The sequence below is a fragment of the Dama dama genome, chromosome 11 (assembly GCF_033118175.1).
Source record: "Dama dama isolate Ldn47 chromosome 11, ASM3311817v1, whole genome shotgun sequence".
NCBI classification, from domain to species: domain Eukaryota; kingdom Metazoa; phylum Chordata; class Mammalia; order Artiodactyla; family Cervidae; genus Dama; species Dama dama.
This window is the reverse complement of record NC_083691.1, coordinates 4,357,827-4,382,798: the sequence shown is the minus strand read 5'-3', so window position 1 is coordinate 4,382,798 and position 24,972 is coordinate 4,357,827. Positions and strand designations below refer to the sequence as shown.

Here is a 24,972-nt window from a genome sequence, read left to right as displayed (position 1 = left end):
TTTCCTGACTGACTTTCGTCTTTCCCTGCCCTCAGCCATTGGACACTGGAACGTGTATAAACAGCAGCCGACCTGCCCCCACGAGCTGACCCGGAATTATATCGCCATGAACCGAGGGGCAGTGAAGGCTGGCCTGGTCACCGCCAGGGAGAATTTGCACTACCGTCAGCTCAACGACATCCGCATCAGTGACCAGGATGACAGGCGCCTCAAGAAGGAACCGCCCTCCCTCCCTCCAAATATGACCTTCGGGATCCGGGCACGGTAAGATGGCTGGTACCCAAGGCTCCATCCCCTCACCGTGGCAGTGACAGGCTGCTCACTGTTGGGAACGATGTGGGAGCGGGACTCTGGACTCCAGGGAGGGGTGAGTGATCCAGGCCTGGCCAATCAGCATATTTCACAAACCACCTTCATGGTGATTGGCTCAGAGGCAGACGTGTGACCCATGTCCCAGACTCTGGAATGAGTGACATTCTATAGAAAAATGTTGCATGTAATCAAGTCTCAACTCAAACAACTTGGGTGTTTTTGGTTTTTTTTTAAGGGTAATTTATTGGCTCACATGAGTGAAAGGGAAGAGCTTCAGGCATAGCCGGATCTAGGCAATCAGGCAATGTCATGTTTGTCTCTCCATGACTTGGCTGTGCTTCCCAGTTTTGGCCCCAGTCTTTGATAAGCTTCTTCCTCACTTGGCAAAATGGCCAGGGACAGCTGCATCCTTAGGTCCTATGCTTTTAGTGGCCTCAATGGAAAGGAACTATAAAAGCCTTGAGGTTAAGATTCTTTGGTCTGACTTCAGTACCATGCTTGTCCCTGACCCAACCACAGGGGCGAGTAGAAATTGCAAAATACGCTGACTGGCCAGGCCTGGGTCACCATGTCTTGCCCCTGCTCCAGTTACTGAGGCCGGGGGATTCTGATGCTCTGACTGGTCAGGCCTGACCCCTGGCCCCTTGTTGGAGGGAACTTGCTTGGAATCAGTCTCCACAATCTATATGGGCTGATGGTGGAAAAGATGTGGCAAGAGGGGTTCTGACCCAGAAGAATGAGAACAGAACACAACAGTAGGCAAAAGCAGCAAATGTCCAGCACAGCAGAGTTTCCTAACCCGTAATATGTGTTTGTCCTTTTGTGTCTGGCCTGTTTCACTTAGCATAATGTACTTGAGAGTCACCTGTGCTGTAGTATGGATCAGAATTCCTTTCCTTCTTAAGGCTAAATAATAGTCCAAACTATATCACACTTTGTTTATCCATTCAGAATAGTCATTTGGGTTGCTTCCACCTTTTGGCTATTGTGAATAGCGCTGCTATGAACATGGGTGTGCAATATCTGCTTGAGTCCCTGCTTTCAATTCTTTTGCATATATACCCACAAGTGGAATTGCTGGACCACATGGGAATTCTATGTTTATTTTTTTTAACTGCTGTGTGTTTCCCTCAGTGTCCGCCACCATGCTTTTGTATGCTTTTCCCTCTGCCTTTTCTCACCATCCTACCTGGTAAAACCTACTTGTTCATCAAAGCTCAATGTAGCATCCTCTCTTTGGTAAGCTTTCCCATCTCCCTGACCTCAAATAGTATGCACCACTCTCTTACTGGAAATGCATTTCTGTTCATCAGCCCTCAAAACCTGGAATGTGGCACTAGAGACACATTGGAAAGTCACTCGTGGGCCAGATTGACCAATTATCTGTACATCATCCTTCTTCCCACTCTGAAATAACACCCAAGTCAGTCTCTGAAGGCAAGGCAAGGTTCTCCAAGACTGCCTGAAGTGCAGAGTCCCCGCCGTGTGGTCACTACTAGCCTGGCCCATTCTGGTCACCAGTGTCTTGAAGACAGCACGGTGTCCAAGAGGAGCCCTGGCCAGGAGTCACCCGGGCATTTAGTCACACCTTCATTCCCAACGCGCTTTCCTTCTAGGACTTCTGTTCCTTCATCTGTAAATAGGATGTTACAGCAGTAACCAGCATTCTGGGAGTCTCAGGGTATGTTCTGCCTCTACATCAATTCCATCCCATCATCGCTAAAACCCTGTGCAGCCTAGTGTTCATAGCAGCACTATTTAGCCAAGATCTGCAAGCAACCTGGTTGTCCATGGACAGATGAATGGATGGAGAACATGTGGCATATATATGTATATATATATATATATATATATATATATATATATATATATATGTTAATGCTAGTTGTTCAGTCCTGTCTGACTCTTTGCGACCCCATGGACTGTAGCCTGCCAGGCTCCTCTGTCCATGGACTTCTCCAGGCAAGAATACTGGAGTGGGTTGCCATTCCCTTCTCCAAGGGATCTTCCCAACCCATATATATGTACACACAAGGGAGTATTACTCCACAATAAAAAAGAATGAAATAATGCAATTTGCAGCAACGTGGATGGACCTATGGATTATCATACTAAGTGAATTAGGTGGAGAAAGACAAATATGTGATATCACTTACATGTGGAATCTAAAATAGGATACAGATGGATTTATTTATAAAACAGAAACAGACTCCCAGACATAGAAAGCAAACCTATGGTTACCAGAGGAGAAAGGGGATAGAGGAGGGATAAATTAGGAGTTTGGGATTAGCAGATAGATGTACATAAAACAGATAAGCAACAATGTCTTATTGTATAGCCCAGGGAACTATAGCCAATATCCTGTAATAAACCATAATGGAAAAGATTATGAAAAAGAATATATATATATATGTTATATACGTACAATTGAATCGCTTTGCCATACATGAAAAACTAGTCCAACATTGTAAATCAAACACTGCAGGAAGCAGGCAGGGCTACTTACCCAGCTGAGCCACAGAGAGATGAACTGACCTCCCTAAGTTCACACAACTTTTTCACAGCAAGGCTTGGCCTGGATTCTTAACTGGTGTGCTTTTATTTAGAAATACAAGGGACTTCCATGGTGGTTCAGTGGTTGAGATGTTGTTCTTCTATTGTAGGGTGTATGGTTTTGATCCCTGGTCAGGGAACTAAGATCTTGCATGCTGTGGCGGCCAGGGGCGGGGGCGGGGGTGGGGGGTGGGGGGCTGTGCAGTTAAACATTTTATTAAAAAAAAAAAAAAAAGAGAACCCAGCACACTGGCAATAATTTAGTTCGAAGCCCTTCTTTGAAACAGGAAAACAGAAGTTCAGAGAAGTGAAGAAATTTTCACAAGGTCACACAGCAGCGTGTGACCAAACCAAAGCCAGATCTTGAGCTGGCCAGCACTCCCCATCCAGGGCTTTCTTCCCCTCCTTGGGGCTGAGATACAACTCGACCCCCCACGGTGTCTGGTCCTAGGGCTGTGTGGCTCTACATACAATGGAAAAGCTTAAGTCAGCTGGGCTCAGAAAGAACATCCATTACCATCGAGCTTTCAATATAAAAATCTTAAATTGCTATAAAACTGAGTGGCTACAATTCCAGGGAAAGGACATGATGAAGTGCTGGCTATATCTTCTGTGATGGTAAATGGGCTTTGCATATGCAAATTGAATGGATTTTAAAATGGTATTTAATGACAATTTTCGTAGCAGACGTTAACATTAATTGCACAAAAATGAAAATGCTGCATTAGGTTGCTGTTAGCAGCAAATATCGTGGCCATAAAGCTTTATCTTTATCAACAGCGGCCCTTCCTGATGTGACAGGGCAGCTCAGCAAATTGCAAGCAAAAGGGCTTTTATGGAACAAAAATACCCCCCAAAGCAGGCCCAAATCGGCATCAATTTCGCTTTATTTCTTCATAAATGGAGGTTAAATGGCTGCTGGAAAAGCTTTTACTGCAATGCCCGATCTGCCCGCGAAGCCCCTCAACCTTCCAACATCCGTGCAAGGAACAGTTACAAAATCATCGCCCCCTCTCGTAATGGGGCTATTACTTTAAAGTTATGGGACCGAGGCCCATTCTCTAATGATCACCTTTTACAAGCCTCGATTGTATTTATTTCTTTACTTTAAAAGCATGTTAGAAACCAAATCCGATTACATCTGACTACCCGAAGAGTGGTCGGGGTGATTTGGTCCAATAAAGAAAGAAGCAAAGAAACAAATGACTACTGTTTGCTCACAAGTACGGATATGTTAAAAAATAAAGTTCCACTTCAGACTGAACACCCGAGGGGCCTACAGTTAGGGATGCTGCGTTTGCGGGTTTAACTGCCACGTGAGAGAACACTCCGATCACAGCTCTGCCCCCCGCCTCCCCCAGTGTCAGATCCTCTGGCCTTTTATACATTTCACGATGGACAAAATAACCAGACCTGAGGGGCCGTATGCACCTCCACCTGCCCGCTCATTCGACTTCTCAATGCCAGACGGGGTCAAAACCTGAATCTGGAATTATTCAATTACTTCCTTTCCAGTTAGCTGATTTGGTTTCCAATCCACACCAATTTGTTACAGACTGTCCCTAAATCAGAAATGTACGCTTTGATCCACGAGCCTCTGGCTAGAAGGAAGTGGACACCTAAGCAATTATCTGGGAAAGGATGCCCATGAAGACACATGATCATGATTAGGGGTGGAGGCCAAGTCAACCTGCAGAGGTGTTCGTTTGGCCCAGGCAGTGATTTAAAAAATCAAAATTTCAGGACTTCCCTGGCAGTCCAGCGGTTAAGAATCCATGCTTCCAATGCAGGGGGCACAGGTTTGATCCCTGATGGAAGATTCCACATGCTGCTGAGCTCAGCCAGAAAAGTTTGAATGACTTGCCACATTAAAAAAAAAAAAAAAATCAGGAGATCTCATATAAAAACAGGCAGTTTAATAGCTAGGTTGTGTCTGACTCTCTGCAACCCCATGGACTATATAGGCCACTAGGCTCCTCTGTCCATGGAATTTTCCAAGCAAGAATACTGGAGTGGGTGTCCATTCCCTTCTCCGGGGGATCTTCCCCACCCAAGGATTGAACTCTGGTCTCCTGCATTGCAGGCAGATTCTTTACCAACTGAGCCCCCAGGAAAAAGTCAGAAGCCCAGGCATCCTGGGTCTGCACTCCTGCCTGGCACTGGGGGCCGGGGCTGAGCAGCAGGGCCCGCTGCAGGCAGAATCCATGGGTGCCCTTCTGCCTATCCTAGCCTGCACCCAGAGTGGCTTCTCTCATTTCCGTGACCCATCTGGTCCCAGGAGGCACAGAGTTTGCAGCTGCTGGTGTAGACAAGTCATCTTGACTGTTCAGGCACCTGCTTCCCCTTTTTTTATCCTCTGATGATAACAGGAGCCACCATGAACAGAAGCTGCTCTGAACTGAACTCACACGTGGCAGCTACTTGCACACATAACTGCCGACGAATCCTACTAGGCGGGAAGCATTCTGTTCATTTCGTGTGTGCGCGCTCAGTCGTGTCCGACTCTTTGCGACCCCATGCACGGCAGCCCACCAGGCTCCTCTGTCCATGGGCTTCTTCAGGCAAGAATACTGGGGTTGGTTGCCATTTCCTCCTCTGGGGGATCTTCCTGACGCAAGGATCGAAGCCCAGTCTCTTGTGTCTCCTGCATTGGCAGGCGGATTCTTTACCACTGAGCCATCTGGGAAGCCGGAAAGGGAGGATTCAGGTGTTCCCCGAGGCTGCACGATGGCAGAGCCTGGATTTGCACCCTGGCCAGCTGGAGGGCTTTGAAGAGCGAACCTCTAGGATCAGGCAGCTGGAAAGAGCCTGCGTCCTCGCTCTGCTGTTTCACTGTCAAACTCAGAACCCAAACGAGGGAAGAATTTTAAATTCTCGTTACATGTAAGGTCATAACAGATCTCAAAGCACGCTGTGACCCTAGGTCCATTAACAGATAAACAGTTACATCTGGAGGCCAGAAATGTAACCATTAAAGAAGGGCTTAATTATTGATGTGTCTTAATAAGTGTTTGCAAATGTTCACATGCCCTCAGCACATCTTAATTGTTACTGCTCCTAATTGGTCCAACATTTTCAATTAAGATAAGACAAGGATGGCAGGGGAGGGAAGGGCTGGGCAGCAGCTGGCACTCCGGGCAGATTCTGGGTGCCCAGGCCTCTGCCTTCATGGATGCTAGCAGGGTATCCATCATTCAGTCAATGAGCAAACGGCCCCCTGCATGCCAGTTTCTGACATGGACCCGGTGGAAGATGGGTAGACCCTGCTTTGAACTAACAACGGCAACTAGTATTATTGTTACCACTCCAGGCCCGACACTGCTGAGCACCTCCCAGGCCTCCTCTCCTTGAATAACTGGACAGCTCAGGGAATACACTCTTACATCCCCATCACACAGCAGGAGAGACAGAGGGCCAGAGAGGAGAAGCCCATTTGCCCCCGGCTGCTCTGTAGTGGAATGGAGGTTAGTCTGGCCCCACCACCTGTGCTGGTGACCATGGCGTTGAGCTGCCTCCCCAACAAACATGAGGATGGAGGTGACATGGGTAGAGATGCTACCCAAATTTTTCCTGCACGAGAGGTGTACTGAGACAGAGTATAATGATGAAGGCCATCTTGTCTGGATTTTCCTTAAAGCTTTAAACATAATCTGTGTGTGTGTATGTGTGTGTGTGTGTGCTCAGTCAGTCATGTCTGACTCTTTGCAAACCTGTGGACTGTAGCCCGTCAGGCTCCTCTGTCCATGGGATTTTCCAGGCAAGAATGCTGGAGTGGGTTGCCGTCTCCTACTCTGGGGGATCTTCCCGACCCAAGGGTGGAACCTGAGTCTCCTGGGTCTCCTGCTTTGGCAGGAGGATTCTTTACCACTGCGCCACCTGGGAAGCATCACAAGAGCCCAGTGAACTTCCCTTTGGAGCTGTCACTTCCCTTCCCCTTCGCCCACCTCCCAGTAAACAAGCTCTGTGATGGGGCGTCCAGAACTGCCCTACACGGGATGCTCCAGGTCTGCTCTGCCCCCTCCCGCCCCAGCATCCCTGGTGCCGACCCCAGTGCCTTTGCTGAAAAGCCCTCAGTAAATACCGGCTGAATGAATGCATGAGCACATGGCCACATTGAAGTCTGACTATGAAGCCAGTAGCAACTTGGGTAGAACTCTTACCTCATCCACCAATTAGTCTAGCCTAGACTCCCTCCAATCCAGGTGCTGAAAGTGTTCAGACCACGGGAAAACAAGAAACACGACAAAGACGGGGAGCGTTGCCAGCCCACCTTCCCGTCCGCGGCCGCCGCTCGCCCAGCTATCAGATGCATCATCAGCCTGACACTGACAAATGTGAAGGATGGGGGAAGTTTTACAGGCTGTTAAAAAAATGTTTGCTGCCTGACAGGTTTTTTTTGAATCTCTCTGCCAAGCTGATTTATTTTACAAATTTACAAGGGGCCCATCAATCACTCTGGGTTATTTTGTTTCTCCCAGAGCCGACGGCCGAAATCCAAGCCACCCACCCAAACTCTTATAAAATAATAATAAGCCCCTTCCCAAGCACCTGTCCTAGGGATCTGAGACAGGTTTTGAATGGGAAGACCAGTTCCAGGTGTTATCACTGGCCAAAACTCAGCAGAGTGAAACCAGGCTGACCACGAGGGGGAGCATGCAGACCTCACAAAGACCCCGGTGCCTAGGAGCTGGCCTGAAGGGGTCATCCTGCCAGGCAACCAGTCCCCCACCAATCTGCTCCCCAGTGCTGACTGCAACTGTAGTTAAATAGTCTTCTGCTTCTTCATCGGGTGCTCAGGTCCTGGAGGGCATGGATCTTGTCAGTTTTGTCCACCACTCTATCGTCGGAGCCTGGAACACAGTAGGCACTCGGTAAATATTTGCTGGAGAAATGCGGTCCAGGGCCTTTTAAGGCTTTGAGACATTATTCACAGTGAGCAGGAAGCTGATTTGAGATCCAGAGATGAGATGGTAAAACCAGAGATTCCTGTATCATTTAGCCAACAGTGGTCCCCAACATTTCTGGCACCAGGGATGGGTTTCGTGGAAGATCATTTTTCCAGGGACCAGGCTGTAGGGGATGGTTTCAGGATGATTGAGATGAATTACATTTATTGTGCACTTTATTTCTATTATTCTTTTATCAGATCACCAAGCATTAGATCCCAGTTTGGAAACCCCTGATTTAGCAGACTCTGCTGTCTTCCCCTGTGGTGGATGTTATGAATCCACATTGTAATGACGCTTCCTCAAAGACCCAATGTGTTCCTTGGCCGCATTAATAGAGGTAGCAGATCCAGAACAAGGGAGGTGACCTTCTTATTCTCTTCTGCCACTCAGGTCACTCTTGTGGCATCATTTCAAAATGTGAGCCATCGCAGATTCAGGGGAAGGCCCGCAACCAGCGGAGTGTCCAGAGAGGAGACATCAGCCTGGGACAAGGGCAGGGAGATCACCGTGTCAGAGAACAGGGCAGGAAATGCTCTTCCCCAGCTGCATGAGGAAAGATGTAGACGGTCCTCAATACCCTGAGGCCCTGCTATGAGGACAGTGGAGGGGCTTTGCTCGCAGGGGTTTCAGAAAACAAAGCAAGGACCAGCATACGTATGTGTGTCTGGGGGGCAGTCCCAGCGGCTAACATTTGCAGAGCCCTCGCTAAGCAGCCGATGGATATAATGTTGAGTGCATTACAAGCATCATCTCATTAAATCCTCACGATTCTGTCAAGTTTGGACCGTTATCCCCATTTTACAGATGCGGAAACTGAGGCCCAGAGACTCACTTGTCCAAGGCCACACAGCCGGTCAGTGGCTGGGGCAGGATTTGCAACATGTTTCCTTCCGAGCAGCTGTCCATGTCCACAGCAGGCCGAACTCTTCAGCAGGCAGAGGCAAGCCTCTGGGCGTGCAGGGGAGTCTTCACAGCAGGATGGCGTCTCTGAACAACAGCCGAGGCCGAGGACCACCCTCTGGGGGCCAGCTTTCCGCAGAATAACTCAGTTCATCCTTACTGAAACCCGGCACCTCCATTCACCCACGAGGAACTAAGGCGTGGAGGGGGAGGTTGTGTCCCTCCGCAGGTGGTGAGTGTTCGCTCCAGGACCCTCACACTCAGCGGGGGGAAAAGATTCTCACAGATGGTGGAGGGGTTGGCTGGCTCATCACAGCCCGGCTGGGGCCAGGGACACCCCATACTGGACCCGACAGGGGTGCCTCCTGATCAGAACCAGCCTGCTTCCCTGGGCCTGACCTGGAGGGAGTTCTGCTGAAGAGGGGCCCAGGTGGGCATGGATAGCCCGCGACCTTGTGATCTGAGGGTCGCACTCTGTCTCTCCTCCTCTCCTGGAAGCCCACCCTCTCGGGGGACCCCCTGCCCGACTCCTCCTGCTCCATCGCCTCCCATCTCCCCAAACTTCCGCTCACTCGCTCCTTCCTCCAAGGCAGCTTTGTTGCCAGGGCCCGAAGGAGACATTTTTCATGCTTTCCCTTTTTTCCCTTCTGGTCTCTCCTGCGACCCAGACAAAGATTTATTCCCAGCCCGAGGCTCCCGGCATCCAGAGCAGAGAGGGCTCCGGGAGGCGCTGATGGGCCCATAATGGATAGGACCACTGCCCCCGGGGGCCTGTCCCGCCCAAACCCCATCCATCAGGAGCAGCTCAGTGCTGGGGTCAGCGCTAACGAGGCCGGGCTGCTCCCCCTCGGGGCCTCCCCAGTCGCATCTCACAGGCTTCGGCTCCCGCTTTGATTTTTCGAGAGCCGGGCCTCGCCCTCCCAGGTCGGTGGGCGAAGAGTAGGGAGTGGGTCTGGTGCCCGGCCCGGTGGAGGGCCCCTCGTCCTCACCTCTGCACGCCTCCAGCCTTGACATAATTAGAGGGGTGGCTGAGGGGCAGCTGCTCTGCCCCTGCCGTGACACGGTGTCCCCTGCACACAGGCGTGGAGAAGCTGGTACTGTGGGGGAGCCAGCCAGCACCGCCTGGGGCCACAGCAAGAACCAGGCCTCAAACCCGACGCATCGTCCCTGTCCTTGCTGGAACCAGAAGCCCAAGAATTCGTAGGATGCTAAGGACCAGTTCAGGGCTCAGCTAGGCCCCTTTGCAGGCCACATGGAGATGGCCGCCATTCATGCTGAAACCCTTGGCGCTCTGCACTAATTCTGATGAATAGTGATGCCAGCTTCTGGTTCTGCAGCTCCTGTGAGGCCGGGTGCCTCCTCTTACCTGACTCTCAGAGCAGCCCTTTAAGTAATAACTTTTTTCTTTCCTGGCTGCACCACAAAGCTTGAAGGATCTTAGGTCCCTAACCAGGGATCAACCCCGGACCTTGGCAAGTGAGAGCACTGAGTCCTAACCACTGGACCACCAGGGAATTCCCAGATATTGACTCTCTTACCCCCATATTATAGATAAGACCCTCTTATTCCTGAGGCCCAGACACGTTTGTCCAGGATCACGTGGCCAGAAAGTGGTCACGCTGGGGTTTGATCTCAAAGGCCACGTTGTCACCTCCATCCTACGCTGCGTGTTCATTTAGTGCCCACCCGTGTGGGGCGTCACACTGGGTGTTTGGGATACAGAGAGGAAGGAAGGAAGATGCAAAATAAAGCAGGCAGTGAGCGGGCAGAATGGCAACGCAGCCAGCACGTGTCGCTTCTGGGTGGTCAGAGGCGGGGAGCAGAGGAGGACAGAGGGCCCGGGGCACTTTGGGTCATACCCGATTTTGCTCACTGCTACCTCCAGTGCCTGGGATGTAGTAGGTGCTTGATAAATGCTTGCTGACTGACCGCATAAGAAAGAATAGACAGGGACCTCCCTGGTGGTCCAGTGGCTAAGATTCCTAGCTCCCAATGCACAGGGCCCGGGTTCTATCCCTGGTCAGGGAACTAGATCCCACATGCCGCAACTGAAGATCCTGCATGCCTGAAACTAGACCTGATGCAGCCTAATAAATTAATAAATCAAAATGCCAATATTTCTTTTTTTAAAAATGTTTATTTGGCTGCCTAGGAGTCTTGTGGCACACAGGATCTTTAGTTGAGCCATGTGGAATCTAGCTACTTGACCAGGGATTGAACCTGGGCACCCTGCATTGGGAGCACAGAGTCTTAGCCACTGGACTGCCAGGGAAGTCCCAAAATGCCAATATTTCTTAAAAAAAAAAAAAAAGAATAGACAGTTTGATGGCATGATGGTGATCCATCCCTGAATTGGGGAATAGCCAATATTCTAAGGCTGGAGAGCATAGGAGACAACCAACCCTTTCCTGGGCACAACTTGCCGGGCCCTGAGCTTCAGCTGTTATTTCTGGGTTTCTGTAACAATGACCACAAACTCACTGGCTTGAAATGTGTGAAATGTTTTCTTTTTTAATGTGGAGCCCAGAAGTCCAAAGTCAGGGTGTCACAGGGCTGCGCTCCCTCCAAAGGCTCTAGGGCAAATCCTTCTTTGTTTCTTCCAGCTTCTGGTGGCCGCCAGTGTCCTCGGCTTCTGGCTACTTCACACCAATCTCTGCTCACGTGGCCTCCTCCTGTGTGTGTCTGAATCTTCTTCTCCTTTGTCTCAAATAGAAACACTTGTCATGGAACACAGGCCTCACCCAAGGAATGCAGGGTGGTCTGATCTCAAGGTCCTTGATGAATGACCTCTTCAAAGACTCCTTTTCCAAATAAGGTCACATTCCTGGGTTCTGGGGCTTAGAATTAGGACATATCTTTTTGTGGGGCCACCCACCACTCAACCCACTATAATCACCAAAGCATCCTAACGTCAAATCAGAAAGGCCTGCATTTTAGATACTGACTTTTGAGAAAAACTGGTGGCTCAGATGGTTAAAGAATCCGCCTGCAATGCAGGACACGCAAGTTTGATCTCTGGATCTGAAAGATTCCCTGGACAAGGGAATTGGCAGCCCACTCCAGTACTGTTGCCTGGAGAATCCCACGGACAGAGGAATTTGGCGGGCTACAGTCCACGGGGGGTCACAAACAGTTGGACATGACTGAGTGACTAACACTTTTACTTTGAGAAGACCACCTTCAGCGTTATTATTTTATAGTCGCTTCCCCTGGCGTCTTGCTACAGATTATGTTTCAATGAAAAATATAAATATAAAAGTGCTTTGTAATCAGTCAAGAGTTGGAATCAGCCAAAATGTGATGAGTGTAAATGCTTTCCTAACAATCAATCATCTATTTCTGCCAACTTTTTCTTTTGTGTTTTTGAGGAAGTTCTCCAAAAAAAAAAAAAAGAGAGAAATTCAGAAGCTACATAACTCACTGCCATGAATCCACGCTCAAAGTTAACAAATACCCCACTTGGTCATTTTTGCTTCTGATCTTTATATTATTATTATTGGCTGCACTGGCTCTTCATGGCAGTACTCAGGCTCTTTGTCCTGGCGTGCAGGCTTCTCTGGTTGCGGCATTCAGACTTCAGAGCACACGGGCTCCGTATTTGCGTCTCACTGGGCTTAGTTGCCCCAAGACGTGTGGGATCTTAGTTCCCCAACCAGGGATTGAACCCGAGTCCCTTTAATTGAAAAGCAGATTTGAAACCACTGGACCAACAGGGAAGTCCCTGAACCTTTATTATTATTATCATTATTAAAGAAATAAAATAAAGCAAATGTAAGTGGAAGCCCCTCCTCACCTCTCCCTAATCCCACACGCTTCCCTCTGTCCCCTGAGGACCATCCTGAGGCTGGAACAGACTTCCCTCCCGGGTGTTCACGTATCTGCTATACCCTTAAATGTTCAGAAATAAGGCGTGTTATTTAGTATGGTTTCAAGGTGGTGCTAGTAGTAAGGAACCCACCTGCCAATGCAGGAGATGTAAGAGACAGGGGTCCCATGCCCGGGTCGGGAAAATCCCCTGTAGAAGGAAATGGCGACCCACTGCAGTATTCTTGCCTGGAGAATCCCATGGACAGAAGAGCCTGGCAGGTGGCAGTCCCTAGGCTGGCAAATAGAGTCGGACACGATTGAAAGGACTGAGCACATAGGCGTGCAAACCATGTAAGTCACATTGCATGGAGACTTGCTTTTTCACTCTGCACGTTTGCATACGCCCCTGGGTCCGCTGTCCAAATCACCGGCGGTGGGCTCATCCCTCTCCCATCCCTTGACACCCAGCTTGCTTCTCACTTCTCCCATGATGATGAGGAAATGCAGAATTCTTGGGGGTCATGGTCCACAAGCAGAGTTTCCACGCCAAAGCGGGACCCCCTCAGCTTACACAGACACCCCGGTGGATCTGAAACCAGCTGGTGTCATTTCGGGAGCTCCGAAGAGCTCCGGTACCCTAGCCCTCTATGTCTCAGTGCAGAGAAGAATTCAGCGAAAGCAAAGTGGGAGATTAGAAGTGATTCATTAAAACAGGATGCCTGTGAGGCTTCCAAGCGAGTGGGCGAGAGATGCCTGTGCCCGGAGAACTTGACTCAGTGGGCCACAGTTTTCTAATCACAGGAAAAGGGGGGAGGGGGAGAAGACCTTGTTTGTCTTTCTTGAGTAGACGTACGTTTCCATCATCAGTTCCTCCCCCCGGTAGGGCAGGGAAGTTTACTCAGCCCTCCCTAGACGGTCAGGCCAGGACGGTCACAGCACTTTGGAAAAAAATATTTTCAGGTCTCGGTACATACAGTGAGGGTCTTTCATTTGGAAAAGTCACCTCCCCATAAAGGATTGTTTTCTATGTGCACAGAGCCTGTTTTTGGGGGGAGAGGGGGGCATTGTCTTGATGACACCACTGGGCAGGTTGTAGGCCTTTTTTTCTACTATTCTTTTATTGTTTGGGGGGCATGGTGCAAAGAACATGTCTTAGGAGCCAAAGAACATGTTTGAGGGGTACCTAAGTCTCTGAGCTCCCTGGGCAGGATGTAGGTCTCACACCACCACTCTTATTGTTTTGGAGCAGGTCTGGTGCTTCTGTGGCATGGTTTTGTTGCTAAGCAAGCCTGCTTGGCTTTGTGGTTAAGCAACCCCGCTTTCTCGAGGGATCATTAACTTATAGGGGTCTCCTACATTTTTCTACTTACAGTCCGCTAGTGGGATTAACTATTTAATCATCTATTTTTTCCCCATCAGGTCTGATCTTTCTGCCCGTGCTCTTGCTACCAGCTTCACACTCCCTGGTGGGGCTCCCCTGTCCGGTGCTCATGTGTTTCCCCAGATGCCAAGATCCCCCTGCACACAGATTCCTTAGGGGTCTAGAGCAGCAGTCCCCAACATTTTCTGGCACAAGGGATCACTTTTGTGGAGGACAGTTTTTCCATGGACTGATTGTGGGGTCGGGGGGATGTTTTCGGGGTGATTCAAGTGCATTACCTTGATTGTGCACCTTTATTCCTATTATTATTCCATCGACTTCACTGCAGATCATCAGGCATCAGATCCTGGAGTTTGGGGACCCCTGGTCTAGAGGCTGTTTTCTCCATTTGGCTGTGTTGAACCTTTTCTCTCCAGAGGGGCTCAAGTCACAGCCGGCTGGGTCGGGAGCGGGGCATGCAGTGTGTGTGTTGTGGGGAAGTTTCCAGCTCAGGCCCTCAAGGCTGGGAGAAGCTTTCTGGAAGCCCGGCCCAGCTTCTCTGCCAATCCTGTCACTCTCTGCTGAGCGCCGGTGCGGGGACTGCTAATTGAATTCACCCTTGTGAAAAATGTTAACAAATTGCAAATGACCTCTTAGACAAATTTAGAAGTCAGGAGTGTGCTGCTAACTAAGCCTCCCTCCTCTGTCATTAGCTTTTATGTTGGACCCACAAACAATTAAAAAATAACCGCCAGCCCAGAGGTCCTCTCCTCTAATTAACTCTAAGAGTCCTGCCAGGGAAAGAGGCTGCACCTCAATTACCGCCCCTTCCTCCAGGCTAGTTAGAAAAGACAGGCCCGCAGGCCACGCGGGGACAATTAAGGAAAAAGCGGTAGGGGTGAGAGGGGACAAAGAGGCTGCAGGGGTCCCTTGGGACCAGAGCGGATGGCCAGCCCACCCCAGGCAAGGTGCTGGTGGCTGCTAGGCTGGAGGGGCCTCTGCAAGGAAGAGGCTTAGAGCGATAGACCCCCCAAAGGATGCCAGACCTCGTGGCCAGCATCCCGCAGGGAGCGGGGCGTTTACCCCGGGAACAATGCAGAGGCGGGTCCCGGCCCAGGCCTGGTGAGTCAGACTGTCTCCTGGTGGAACCCAGGCATTGCTCTTCTGTCACTAAGCTCTCTGGATGATTTCTATTTATCCACAAGACAGAGAATCTCTGGCCTCAGCAGGATGAGAGAGGAGTTGTTTAGTCACTTAGTCATGTCCGACTCTGCGACCCCACGGACTGTAGCCCGCTGGGCTCCTCTGTCCATGGGACTTCCCAGGCAAGAATACTGGAGGGGGTTGCCATTTTCTTCTCCAAGGGCTATTCCCAACCCAGGAATCTGGCCCACGTCTCCTGCATGGGCAGGCAGATTCTTTACCACTGAGCCGGCTGGGAAGCCAGAGGGGAGGAGAGACTGTAATAAATGCAGCTTCTGGCTCTAGGGCAGGACTTCTATGGGCTCTGGGCACTCTTGCCTTCATGAGTCCCTTCCTCCATTAAAAAAATAATAGTAAAGTATTTTATGGCTGTGTTCGTATAAAGATGAATATAATCCAGGCTGTGTTACTTTTATTTCTCCCTTCTGATTTTAAAAGGAGTTAGAACATTTTTGATGAGTCTCTAGGAGTGTCCTGGGGCCCAGGCACCATCCTCTCGGGCCCAGTGAGCAAGCTGGCCCTTGTTTTCCTCTAGAGGCCTCATCATCCCTTTCCTCCTCTAGGGGGGTTTCCTCTCTTCTCCCACCCTGCTGCTCCCAGCACCCCCTTTATGGCAGGAGAAGAGATGAAGGCAGAAAGAAGATGAATAGCTGGCCTCGAAACCTGAAGACTAGACTCAACACAGCTCTCCTGCTCCCTCATTGACCTTGAGCTCATTATTTTCTATCTCCGTGGGCCTCCATTTCCTCACCTGTTAAGTGGGACCAATTTTACCTCTTGCTGTGTCAGAAGAATGGTGCGAATTCATCAGTAAGTTCTTTGGGCTCTTGGGAAGGTAGAAAAATACCAAGCAATTTTGTTTTTAAGAGGCGTGGAGCTGGGGCTACACCATCTCATGCCTGCAGAGGCCTGGCAGGCCAGAGGGTGAAACCAGCCCTGTGTTAAGGCAATAAGGAGTGGAGGGGACTGCATCAAACTCAAGGTCAAAGGGCAGCAGCTCCAGCCAGTTACTGACAGTTGAGAATGTGAGTCCAGTGTTACCAGATGATCTGATGCCTCCTTAAGGAAAGCCAGACACTGGGATTTTAATGTGAGCTCTTCCTTCTGGTTTAAAAATGCATATATTGGTAATAAGAATTTTTAAATGTGACAGACCAAACTAAGCATGTCTGCAGGCCAGACATGTCTGTTGTTCAGTTGCTCAGTCGTGTCCGACTCTGTGACCCCATGGATGCCAGGCATCCCTGTCCTTCACCATCTCTCGGAGCTTGCTCAAACTCACGTCCGTTGCCATCCAACCATCTCAACCAATGTTGTCCCCTTCTTCTCCCCAATCTTTCCCAGCATCAGGGTCTTTTCCAATGAGTCGGCTCTTTGCATCAGGTGGCCAAAGGATTGGAGTTTCTGTTTGAAAATCAGTCCTTCCAATGAACACCCAGGACTGATCTCCTTTAGGATGGACTGGTTGGATCTCGTTGCAGTCCAAGGGACTCTCAAGAGTCTTCTCCAACACCACAGTTCAAGAGCATAAGTTCTTCGGCTCTCAGCCTTCCAACTCTCACATCCATACATGACTGGAAAAACCATAGTTTTGACTAGATGGACCTTTGTTAGCAAAGTAATGTCTGCTTTTTAATATGCTCTCTAGGTTGGTCATAGCTTTTCTTCCAAGGAGTAAGCATCTTCTAATTTCATGGTTACAGTCACCATCTGTAGTGATTTTGGAGCTGAAGAAAATAAAGTCTGTCACTGTTTCCATTGTTTCCCCATCTATTTGCCAGGAAGTGATGAGACCAGATTCATGATCTTAGTTTTTTGAATGTTGAGTTTTAAGCCAGCTTTTTTCACTCTCCTCTTTCACCTTCATCAAGAGATTGTTTAGTTCCCCTTCGGTTTCTGCCTTAGGGTGGTACCATCTGCATATCTGAGGTTATTGATATTTCTCCTGGCAATCTTGATTCCAGCTTGTGCTTCATCCAGTCCAGCATTTTGCATGATGTACTCTGCATATAAGTTAAATATGCAGGATGATAATATACAGGTTTGACATACACCTTTCCCAATTTGGAACCAGTCTGTTGTTCCATGTCTGGTTCTAATTGTTGCTCCTTGACCTGCATATGGGTTTCCCAGGAGGCAGGTAGAGTGGTCTGGTATTCCCATCTCTTAAAGATTTTCCAGTTTGTTGTGATCCACACCGTCAAAGGCTTTGGCATAGTAAATGAAGCATAAGTAGATGTTTTTCTGAAATTCTCTTGCTTTTTCTATGATCCAACGGAAATTATTGGCAATTTGATCTCTGATTCCTCTGCCTTTTCTAAATCCAGCTTAAACATCTGGAAGTTCTTGGTTCACATACTGTTTAAGTCTGGCTTAGAGAATTTTGAGCATTACTTTGTTAACATGTGAAGTGAGTTGCAATTGTGTAGTAGTTTGGACATTCTTTGGCATTGCCCTTCTTTGGAACTGGAATGAAAACTGACCTTTTCCAGTCCTGTGGCCACTGCTGAGTTTTCCAAATTTGCTGGCATATTGAGTGCAGCACTTTCACAGCATCATTTTTTAGGATTTTAAAGAGCTCAGCTGGAATTCCGTTACCTCCACTAGCTTTGTTCGTAGTGATGCTTCCGAAGGTCCACTTTGACTTCACATTCCAGGGTGTCTGGATCTAGGTGAGTGACCACACCATGGGCTAGAGTCTTCTATTTGCAGTCACATGGTGCAGTATTGCCAGATATTGATCCCAAGCAAGTTATTTCATCTCACTAAGCTCTTTTTTAAAAGTGAATTAGTTATTTATTTATTTTTGGCTGTGCAGAGTCTTCGTTGCTGAGCGGGCTTTCTCCAGTTGCGGCGAGTGGGGGCTCCTCTCTTACTGGGGTGCACAGGCTTCCCGTTGCAGTGACTTCTCTTGCTGTGGAACCTGGGCTCTGGGGTGCTTGGGATTCGGTAGATACAGCTCCCGGGCTCCAGAGCACATGGGTTCAGTAGTTGTGGCACATGGACTTAGTTGCTCTGCGACAAGTGAGATCGTCCCAGGCCAGAGATCAAATCTCCATCCCCTGCATTGGCAGGTGGATTCTTTACCACTGAGCCACCAGGGAAGCCCTCATTGAACGGTTTATCGATAGTTTAAGAGCAGTATCCATAGTTCTGTATCGATCAGTTTCTTTATCAATAAAATGACCTAATAGTAGTTCCTATCTGCTAGGGTTGTTTTTATTCATTCTTTCATTCGTTTGGCTGCATTGGGCCTTAGTTGCAGCACGCAGGATCTTTAGCTGTGGCATGTGGGATCTAGTTCCCTGACCAGGGATCAAACCCAGGCCCCCTGCATTGGGAATATGGAGTCTTAGCCACTGAACAACCAGGAAAGTCTGCTGGTAGTGTTCTTGTAAGGATGAAAAGGAAACATCCGAGGCCCATGGGTGCAGTGTAGGAGGAAGATGGGTGATGTTATGAAAGCATAACAGGAAGGATCCTCGAGGTGATGGAGCCGTTTTGTACCTCAGCTGTGGTGGTGAGTCCACAGACCTACACGTGGGATAAAATTGTATACAAGCAAATCACCAGTGAGTGTGAGTTAATTTGCCTTTCATACTGCCCATGGGGTTCTCTCTAGGCAAGAATCCTGGCGTGGGTTGCCATTGCCTCCTCCAGTGGACCACATTTTGTCAGAACTCTCCACTATGACCAGTCCCGCTCAGCATGGCTCATAGCGGCGTTGAGTTACACGAGCCCCTTCACCATAAGGCCGTGATCCACTAGGGGGAAGATGGGTGAATTATCCACTGTCAGTATCCTGGTTTTGATTCTGTTCTTTAGTTTTACCAGATATCACCACTGGGGGAAACGGGGTAAGGGGTGCAGAGACTTCTCTGCATATTTTCCCCCTCTCCCTCTCTGTATTATTTCTTAACAATTGCATATGAATCTCCAATGACCTTAATAAAAAATTTCAATTACCAAAAAAATAAAAAAGAAAGAAAGAAAAAGGCTTTAGCTGTGCTTTGGTAGCCTGTGGGCCGTGTTAACCAGAATCCCTTATAACGAGAAACAGAGGTGCTGCTTTAGGCACAAGCCAAGTGCTCAGCCATGGTCCCTGAGGTCAACTGCCCACAGATGGGCCCATTCAGGGAGCCCAGGAGAGGCCGAGAAGGGAGGCCCCTCACACCCGGTGCCATCCGAAAACACTTCCAATGTGGAGGTGGGACAGAATTAGAGCTTCCTCACGTGGTGCCACAGTTGGGTGTCCCTAGTGGGCTGGGTTTTGATTTAGAGCTGCCAAGAGATGCCCAGCCCCTCAGCCTCTCCCCTCCTCCAAAACCAGACCCTCCAATGGTCCACGGCGTGTTCCGAACCTCAAACCCAGCCGAGAGAACATGCAGCCCATTCCAGAAGCTACCATCCACTTCTGAGTCCCCAAGGCTGTGTCGGGACCGGGGCCAGAGCCTCTCCTTGCCCACCCCTGGGAGCGGCAGACCGCTGGCACATTACAGATGGATTTTAATTTTATTTTAACAAAATAGCTGTCTCCAATGGAAGAAGCATCAAGCGCCAAATAAGGACCCGTCTTGAGTGGAATCACGTTGAACAGACCTCCGTGCTGTCATTGATTTTCCAGGAAGAAAAAAATTGCCTCTGGCTACTAAACCGAATTAGTAGTCACTGATGACCAATTATTTTAGCCCGCTGTGAGCGGAGAGCCGCACTAAAATCCGGTTTGTCAGACCCAAGGCTCCCTTCTCAAACACCTTTCAACACATGTGTACCTCATGTCCCTCAGAAGCTTCCTACAGCTTCCTCCCTTCCGCCAACTTCTCCAGCTCCACAAAGTTTTAATGAGCAGCGAAGATGAAGATGGGTTTGCCATGAAAGGGGCCCCCTCTAATCCACTAGAGCCCTCCTCGGCAGAGAGGAGCCACGCCGGCAAATCAGAGCTGTCAGCCCTCTCCCCCCGCCCCATGCACAAAGTGTCAGTCTAATGTTTGCAAATGATAATTTCCATTCCCCTTGCTCGTCCCCGGGTGCCTCCACGGGAGATCAACCCCTGGTCTGGGGGTTATCAATCGCGAAGTAGTAGCGGAAGATGGGCCGGATGCAACTAATTTGAGGTTTCTCCCTACCCCAAGTAGCTGCTGATTTCCTTTCATTTTATTCCCCATCTTCTGCTGGGCCAGACTGGGTTTTGACACGGTTTTGTTGTCAGCGGGAACGCCAGGGTGGCGAGGATCTTTTCTGAGAAGGTCCTGCCAGGTTTCAGCAAATAATTTGTCGAAGCCCTTGGCGGTGCCCTCGCCGGCACGCATCACTCGGAGCCTAACTGTCATGACCCCAGGGTCTTCAGAGCCGGGAAATCCGAATGGGGGCGCTGGCTCCGCCGCCTGGCCGCCCCGTGTCTGTGAGCAAACCTCGGGCCAGTCGCTTGATTTCTCTGCATGTCATTTTCCACACCTGAAGGCAGGTGTGTTAACCCTCCCTTTCAAGGTTATGGAAGAAGGGAAGAATCAGGGGGACTGCAGTTGGAAGTGCAGCCGGCGGGCTTGGGGTAGTAAGTGCTCATTAAAAACTGGGAGGCAGTTTTGAATGCCTGTTACTCTCCGATGCCCATCAGGCCACTCTAGGGCTGCGAGGTGCGATGCCAGCCAGGCCCGATCCCTTGTCTTCATTCACACCGAGCCCTCTCTCTGGAGTCTCCTTATTCTATTTCTCCACCCAGTCACCTCCTGCTCATCCCCAAAGACCCACCAAAAAGCTCAGAGGAGACTTTCCACGTTCATGCATGCTACATTGCTTTAGCTGTGTCTGACTCTTTGAGACCCTAAAGATTGTAGCCCACCAGGCTCCTCTGTCCATGGGATTCTCCAGGCAAGAATACTGGAGTGGGTTGCCATTTCCTTCCCCAGGGGATCTTCCTGACCCAGGGATCGAACCCTCATCTCTTATGTCTTCTGCATTGGCAGGCGGGTTCTTTACCACTAGCACCATCTGGGAAGCCCTCGGCATTCCACGCCCTTGCTCAATTAACCGTTCTCTCCTCTGAGCTCCTACGGCCGTGTGTACTCTGGCAATTAGCTCTCTGCTCTGCAGGGGGAAAGAGCCGCAGGATGGATATGCTCACGGACCTCCCAGGCAAATGCAACATGTCATCCAGTGGCTGCCTGGTCTTAGGCAGGACCAAGTGAACTTCTCTGGGCCTCAGATTTGTCCTCTGTGAAAAGAGGGTATTAGTATCTGTTCCTAGAGATAGTGTCTTAAGGATACAGGAAGCAGACAGAAGTGTGAGCAGTGGTGGATCTCAGTGCTTCTGCGGCAGGCCCTGAGATCCCAGGGTGCAGAGAGCACGTCCCCGCATCTCACAGAGCATGGCCCATCACGAGGAGCTGGTTAGTGCTCCTGGGTGCACCAGGCGGATGGACGGACAAGCAAGGAAGTGAGCACAGAGTCGAGGTCTCATTCACAAAGTGTGTAGCCCTCCTGCTGTATCTTTCCTCCCCCCGAAATGGCCTTGGAGCCTCAAATCCTATTCCCTTCTCTTCCACTAATTCACTCTGCCACCCTGGGCAACTGCTCCAAAGTGTGACTGTCACCATGCTCTCTCCCCTTGCTCAGAAGCCATCCATAGCTCCCTAGTACTTTTGGCAAAGACTTTCTGTGATGACTCCTACTTTCTCAGTCTTCTTAGTTTCTGCTTTCAAAACAATTTTGAAAGTGAAAGTGTTAGTCACTCAGTCTTGTCCGACTCTTTGTGACCTGTGGGCTATAGCCTGTCAGGCTACATGGAATTCTATCCATGGAATTCTCCAGGCAAGGATAAAGCAGTGGGTTACCATTTGCTTCTCCAGGGGATCTTCTCGACCCAGGGACTGAACTGGTGTCTCCTGCACTGCAAGCAGATTCTTTACCATCTGAGCCACCAGGGAAGATTCCAACAACTTTTCAGTTCAGTTCAGGTGCTCAGTCGTGTCCAACTCCTTGCAATCCAATGGACTGCAGCACACCAGGCTTCCCTGTCCATCACCAACTCCCAGAGCTTGCTCAAACTCATGTCCATCGAATCGGTGATGCCATCCAACCATCTCATCCTCTGTTGTCCCCTTCTCCTCCTGCCTTCAATCTTTCCCAGCCTCAGGGTCTCTTCCAATGAGTCAGTTCTTCGCAGCAACTTTATTGAGGTACAGTTTACAGATAATGATGTGGTCCATGTTTAATCTGATGAATCTTGACAAGTTTATACAACTGGGCGCCCAATGGAGCCATAGCACGTTTCCATCATCCCAGAACGCCCCCTCCCCCACCATGCCCCTTTGTGGCCAGTCCCTTCCCCCGCCTCCAGGAGGACCCGTGCCCTGACCAAGCTCCCCAGCACTGGTGTGGACCTGCTCTGATTCCTTCTGCCCTCCCTCTGCTGGCCCAGGAGTCTCTCCACAGATGCTTATTCATGGCCAGCCTGCTTCTTCTCTCTCTCTCTGGGCTCCAAGTTTCGTCTAAGTGCCTCCAACCTCCACCCCCAAGCCTCCAGTACACTGAGGGACTCTTCCAGTATCACATGTGAGAAATGTATTTCCTGCCATTTCAGTAAACAAGGATGTCACAGTCATCAGCAATTGCAGCTCCAATATGAGCTCCTGAGCCCCAAGGGCACTCAAAAAGGAGAAGAATACCTGCCATCTGCCAGCCGTCAGACCGCAGCCACTCCCTACGGTGAGCCTCAAGGAAGCTCAGGATGTGAAAAACGCAGGATGCTGGCCCCAGATAGCTGAGATGCATATGAAAGGAATGATTTCAGTGAGCCCAGACTCTTGCATCTTCCCATACATAGAAAAACACTAAATTCCTTAACTTGAGATATCTATTTCCTTTAATTAACAGTAATCTTTTGATGTTCAGACTACCTGGCCTTTGTTTAAAAACTTCTGTATGACCCGGTTCCTCCCCTTGCCTCCTAGGAGCAGTTCTCTCAGGGTTATTTGAGATGCTGTCTCCCGGGCTTGAAGTCCTAAAAGTTCTCAGCTTTTAGGTTGTGACTTTTTTTTTAAGTCACCACATGGAAGATGGAATCACTTTCAAACGCGCTTCTAAAGATTCATAATGAACGGCTCCGAGGGTCCCAGGTTTCCCTGGTTGACTGGGCTCTCAGGGGACCCATGTTTAGACTCCTTCTCTGCTTCACGGGTCCCCTAATTCATCCCTGGGATGGGGCCTCTTCCCCTGTATCACCCCTCCTGACTATACCCTCTGTTCTTGAGGAGCAGGGAGGAACTGCAATCGCTGCCCCTTTCCAGAGCCGGGCTCCACTCTGACAAGCCAGCTTCAACACCTGAGCCCCCAAGACCGAGGGGGAGAGGAATAAGGAGGTCCATGGCAGGGCCTCAGCCCCTGCATACCTCCTGCAGCACTTGGGCCACCCCTGCCCCGTCCCTGGGCTCCCCAAGGAAAAGCTCATTTCTGCCAAAGACCTCCCTCTTGGGCGTTGCAGTTGAGGTCAGTATCTCAGCAAGATGGTCTTTAAAGGCTTCTGGGGCCATTCAGCATTTTTATAAAGTGTAGACTGTCCCGGCCTGGATGCGAACACAGTGAACAATCCAGCCACCGTCCCTGCCACACGGGGCTCAGAGCTTAATCAGAAAGGCAGACACTGAATCCATCAGTTGATCACTGAAAATATTTAACAAAAAATACTTTCCCAAGTGCAAAGAGCAGCTAGGAAGGCAAAGTTGGCAATGCTAAGGGAGGTCTCGGGGACGGACCTGGGGGTAGGGGCGGGGCATCTCACTGAGACCAACACCTGAAAGATGGGACGGAGTGACCAGGGGAAGGCGGGGAGGCTCCTGGGGGGACATGGGTGCAGAGATGGCACCCCGAGGCCAGGGCCTTGGAAGATTACGCCCAATACTCCAAAGGGCAAAAAGAAGCCAGGTCAGGTGCTGAGGGAGACAGCATCAGACTCACGTAGTTGAAAAGGCCTCAGTTCCTATGTGGAAGGGAGGGCCTGGGGTCCTGGCCTGAGTATAGCCAGGGCCCTGGATTTGACCTCTATCTGCAGTCAGCTAGCCGGCAGCCCTGTGAGCCTGTTTGGAAGTGGGTTCGCATTCTCTTGGCTGAAGACAGTGTAGCCTGAGGGGTGTGGGTGTGGGTGTGGGTGGGGGTCCAGGCTAGGCTGCCGAGTGTGCTGTGTGACCCTGGGCCAGACATTGACCTCTCTGGGCTTCAGCCTCCCCACTCCCACCTTTCCCATCTCATTTAGTGAGGATAAATAATTGAGATCTTCTGAGTGAACCCCTTCCAGCTCCTCAAAAGAGAGCTCCAGTTTGGCTGGCTGTAACTGTGACCACAGGGGCTCTTGGCATGTGGCAAAAATCATTCATTTTAGGGTGGAAAAAACGTCTTTGTTATTGTAAAGAACTACGTTTATTTTAAAACAAAAAAGACAACCCTAACATGTTTTAAGGTAGCAGCAAAAGAAAAAAAAAACATAGTTGTGGAAGAAAAATAAGAAAAATGGCTCCTAAAGGTGCATCCTTCCTGGACTTCCCTGGTGGTACAGTGGCTAGGAGGCTGCCTGCCAATGCTGGAGACACGGATTTGATCCCTGGTCTGGGAAGATTCTACATGCCACAGAGCAACAAAGCCCGTGCACCCCAATGACTGAGCCCAGGTGATGCAACTACTGAAGCCCGTGCTCCTCAACAAGAGAAGCCAAAGTGACGAGAAGCTCCTGCCCCACAACAAAGAGTAGCCCCCGCTCACCGCAACTAGAGAGCGCCCATGTGCAGCACCAAAGACCGGAGCAACTGGAAATAAATCAACTGATTTTTTTTTTAATGCTAAAAAAAAAAGTGCATCCTGCAAGGGCTGAGTACACAGGAAAATGCTGAAACTTGGCTC

General features: G+C 49.8%; 1 protein-coding gene across 1 annotated transcript in view; it reads left to right on the top strand.

Moving 5' to 3' along the window:
* Positions 1-24,972, top strand: part of CFAP77 (cilia and flagella associated protein 77) — a 148,662-nt gene that overhangs the window by 88,986 nt on the left and 34,704 nt on the right. Inside the window, exon 3 of the mRNA XM_061156166.1 lies at positions 36-264. Within this exon, the coding sequence (XP_061012149.1) occupies positions 36-264 (229 nt within the window). The remainder of the gene's footprint in view (positions 1-35; positions 265-24,972) is intronic.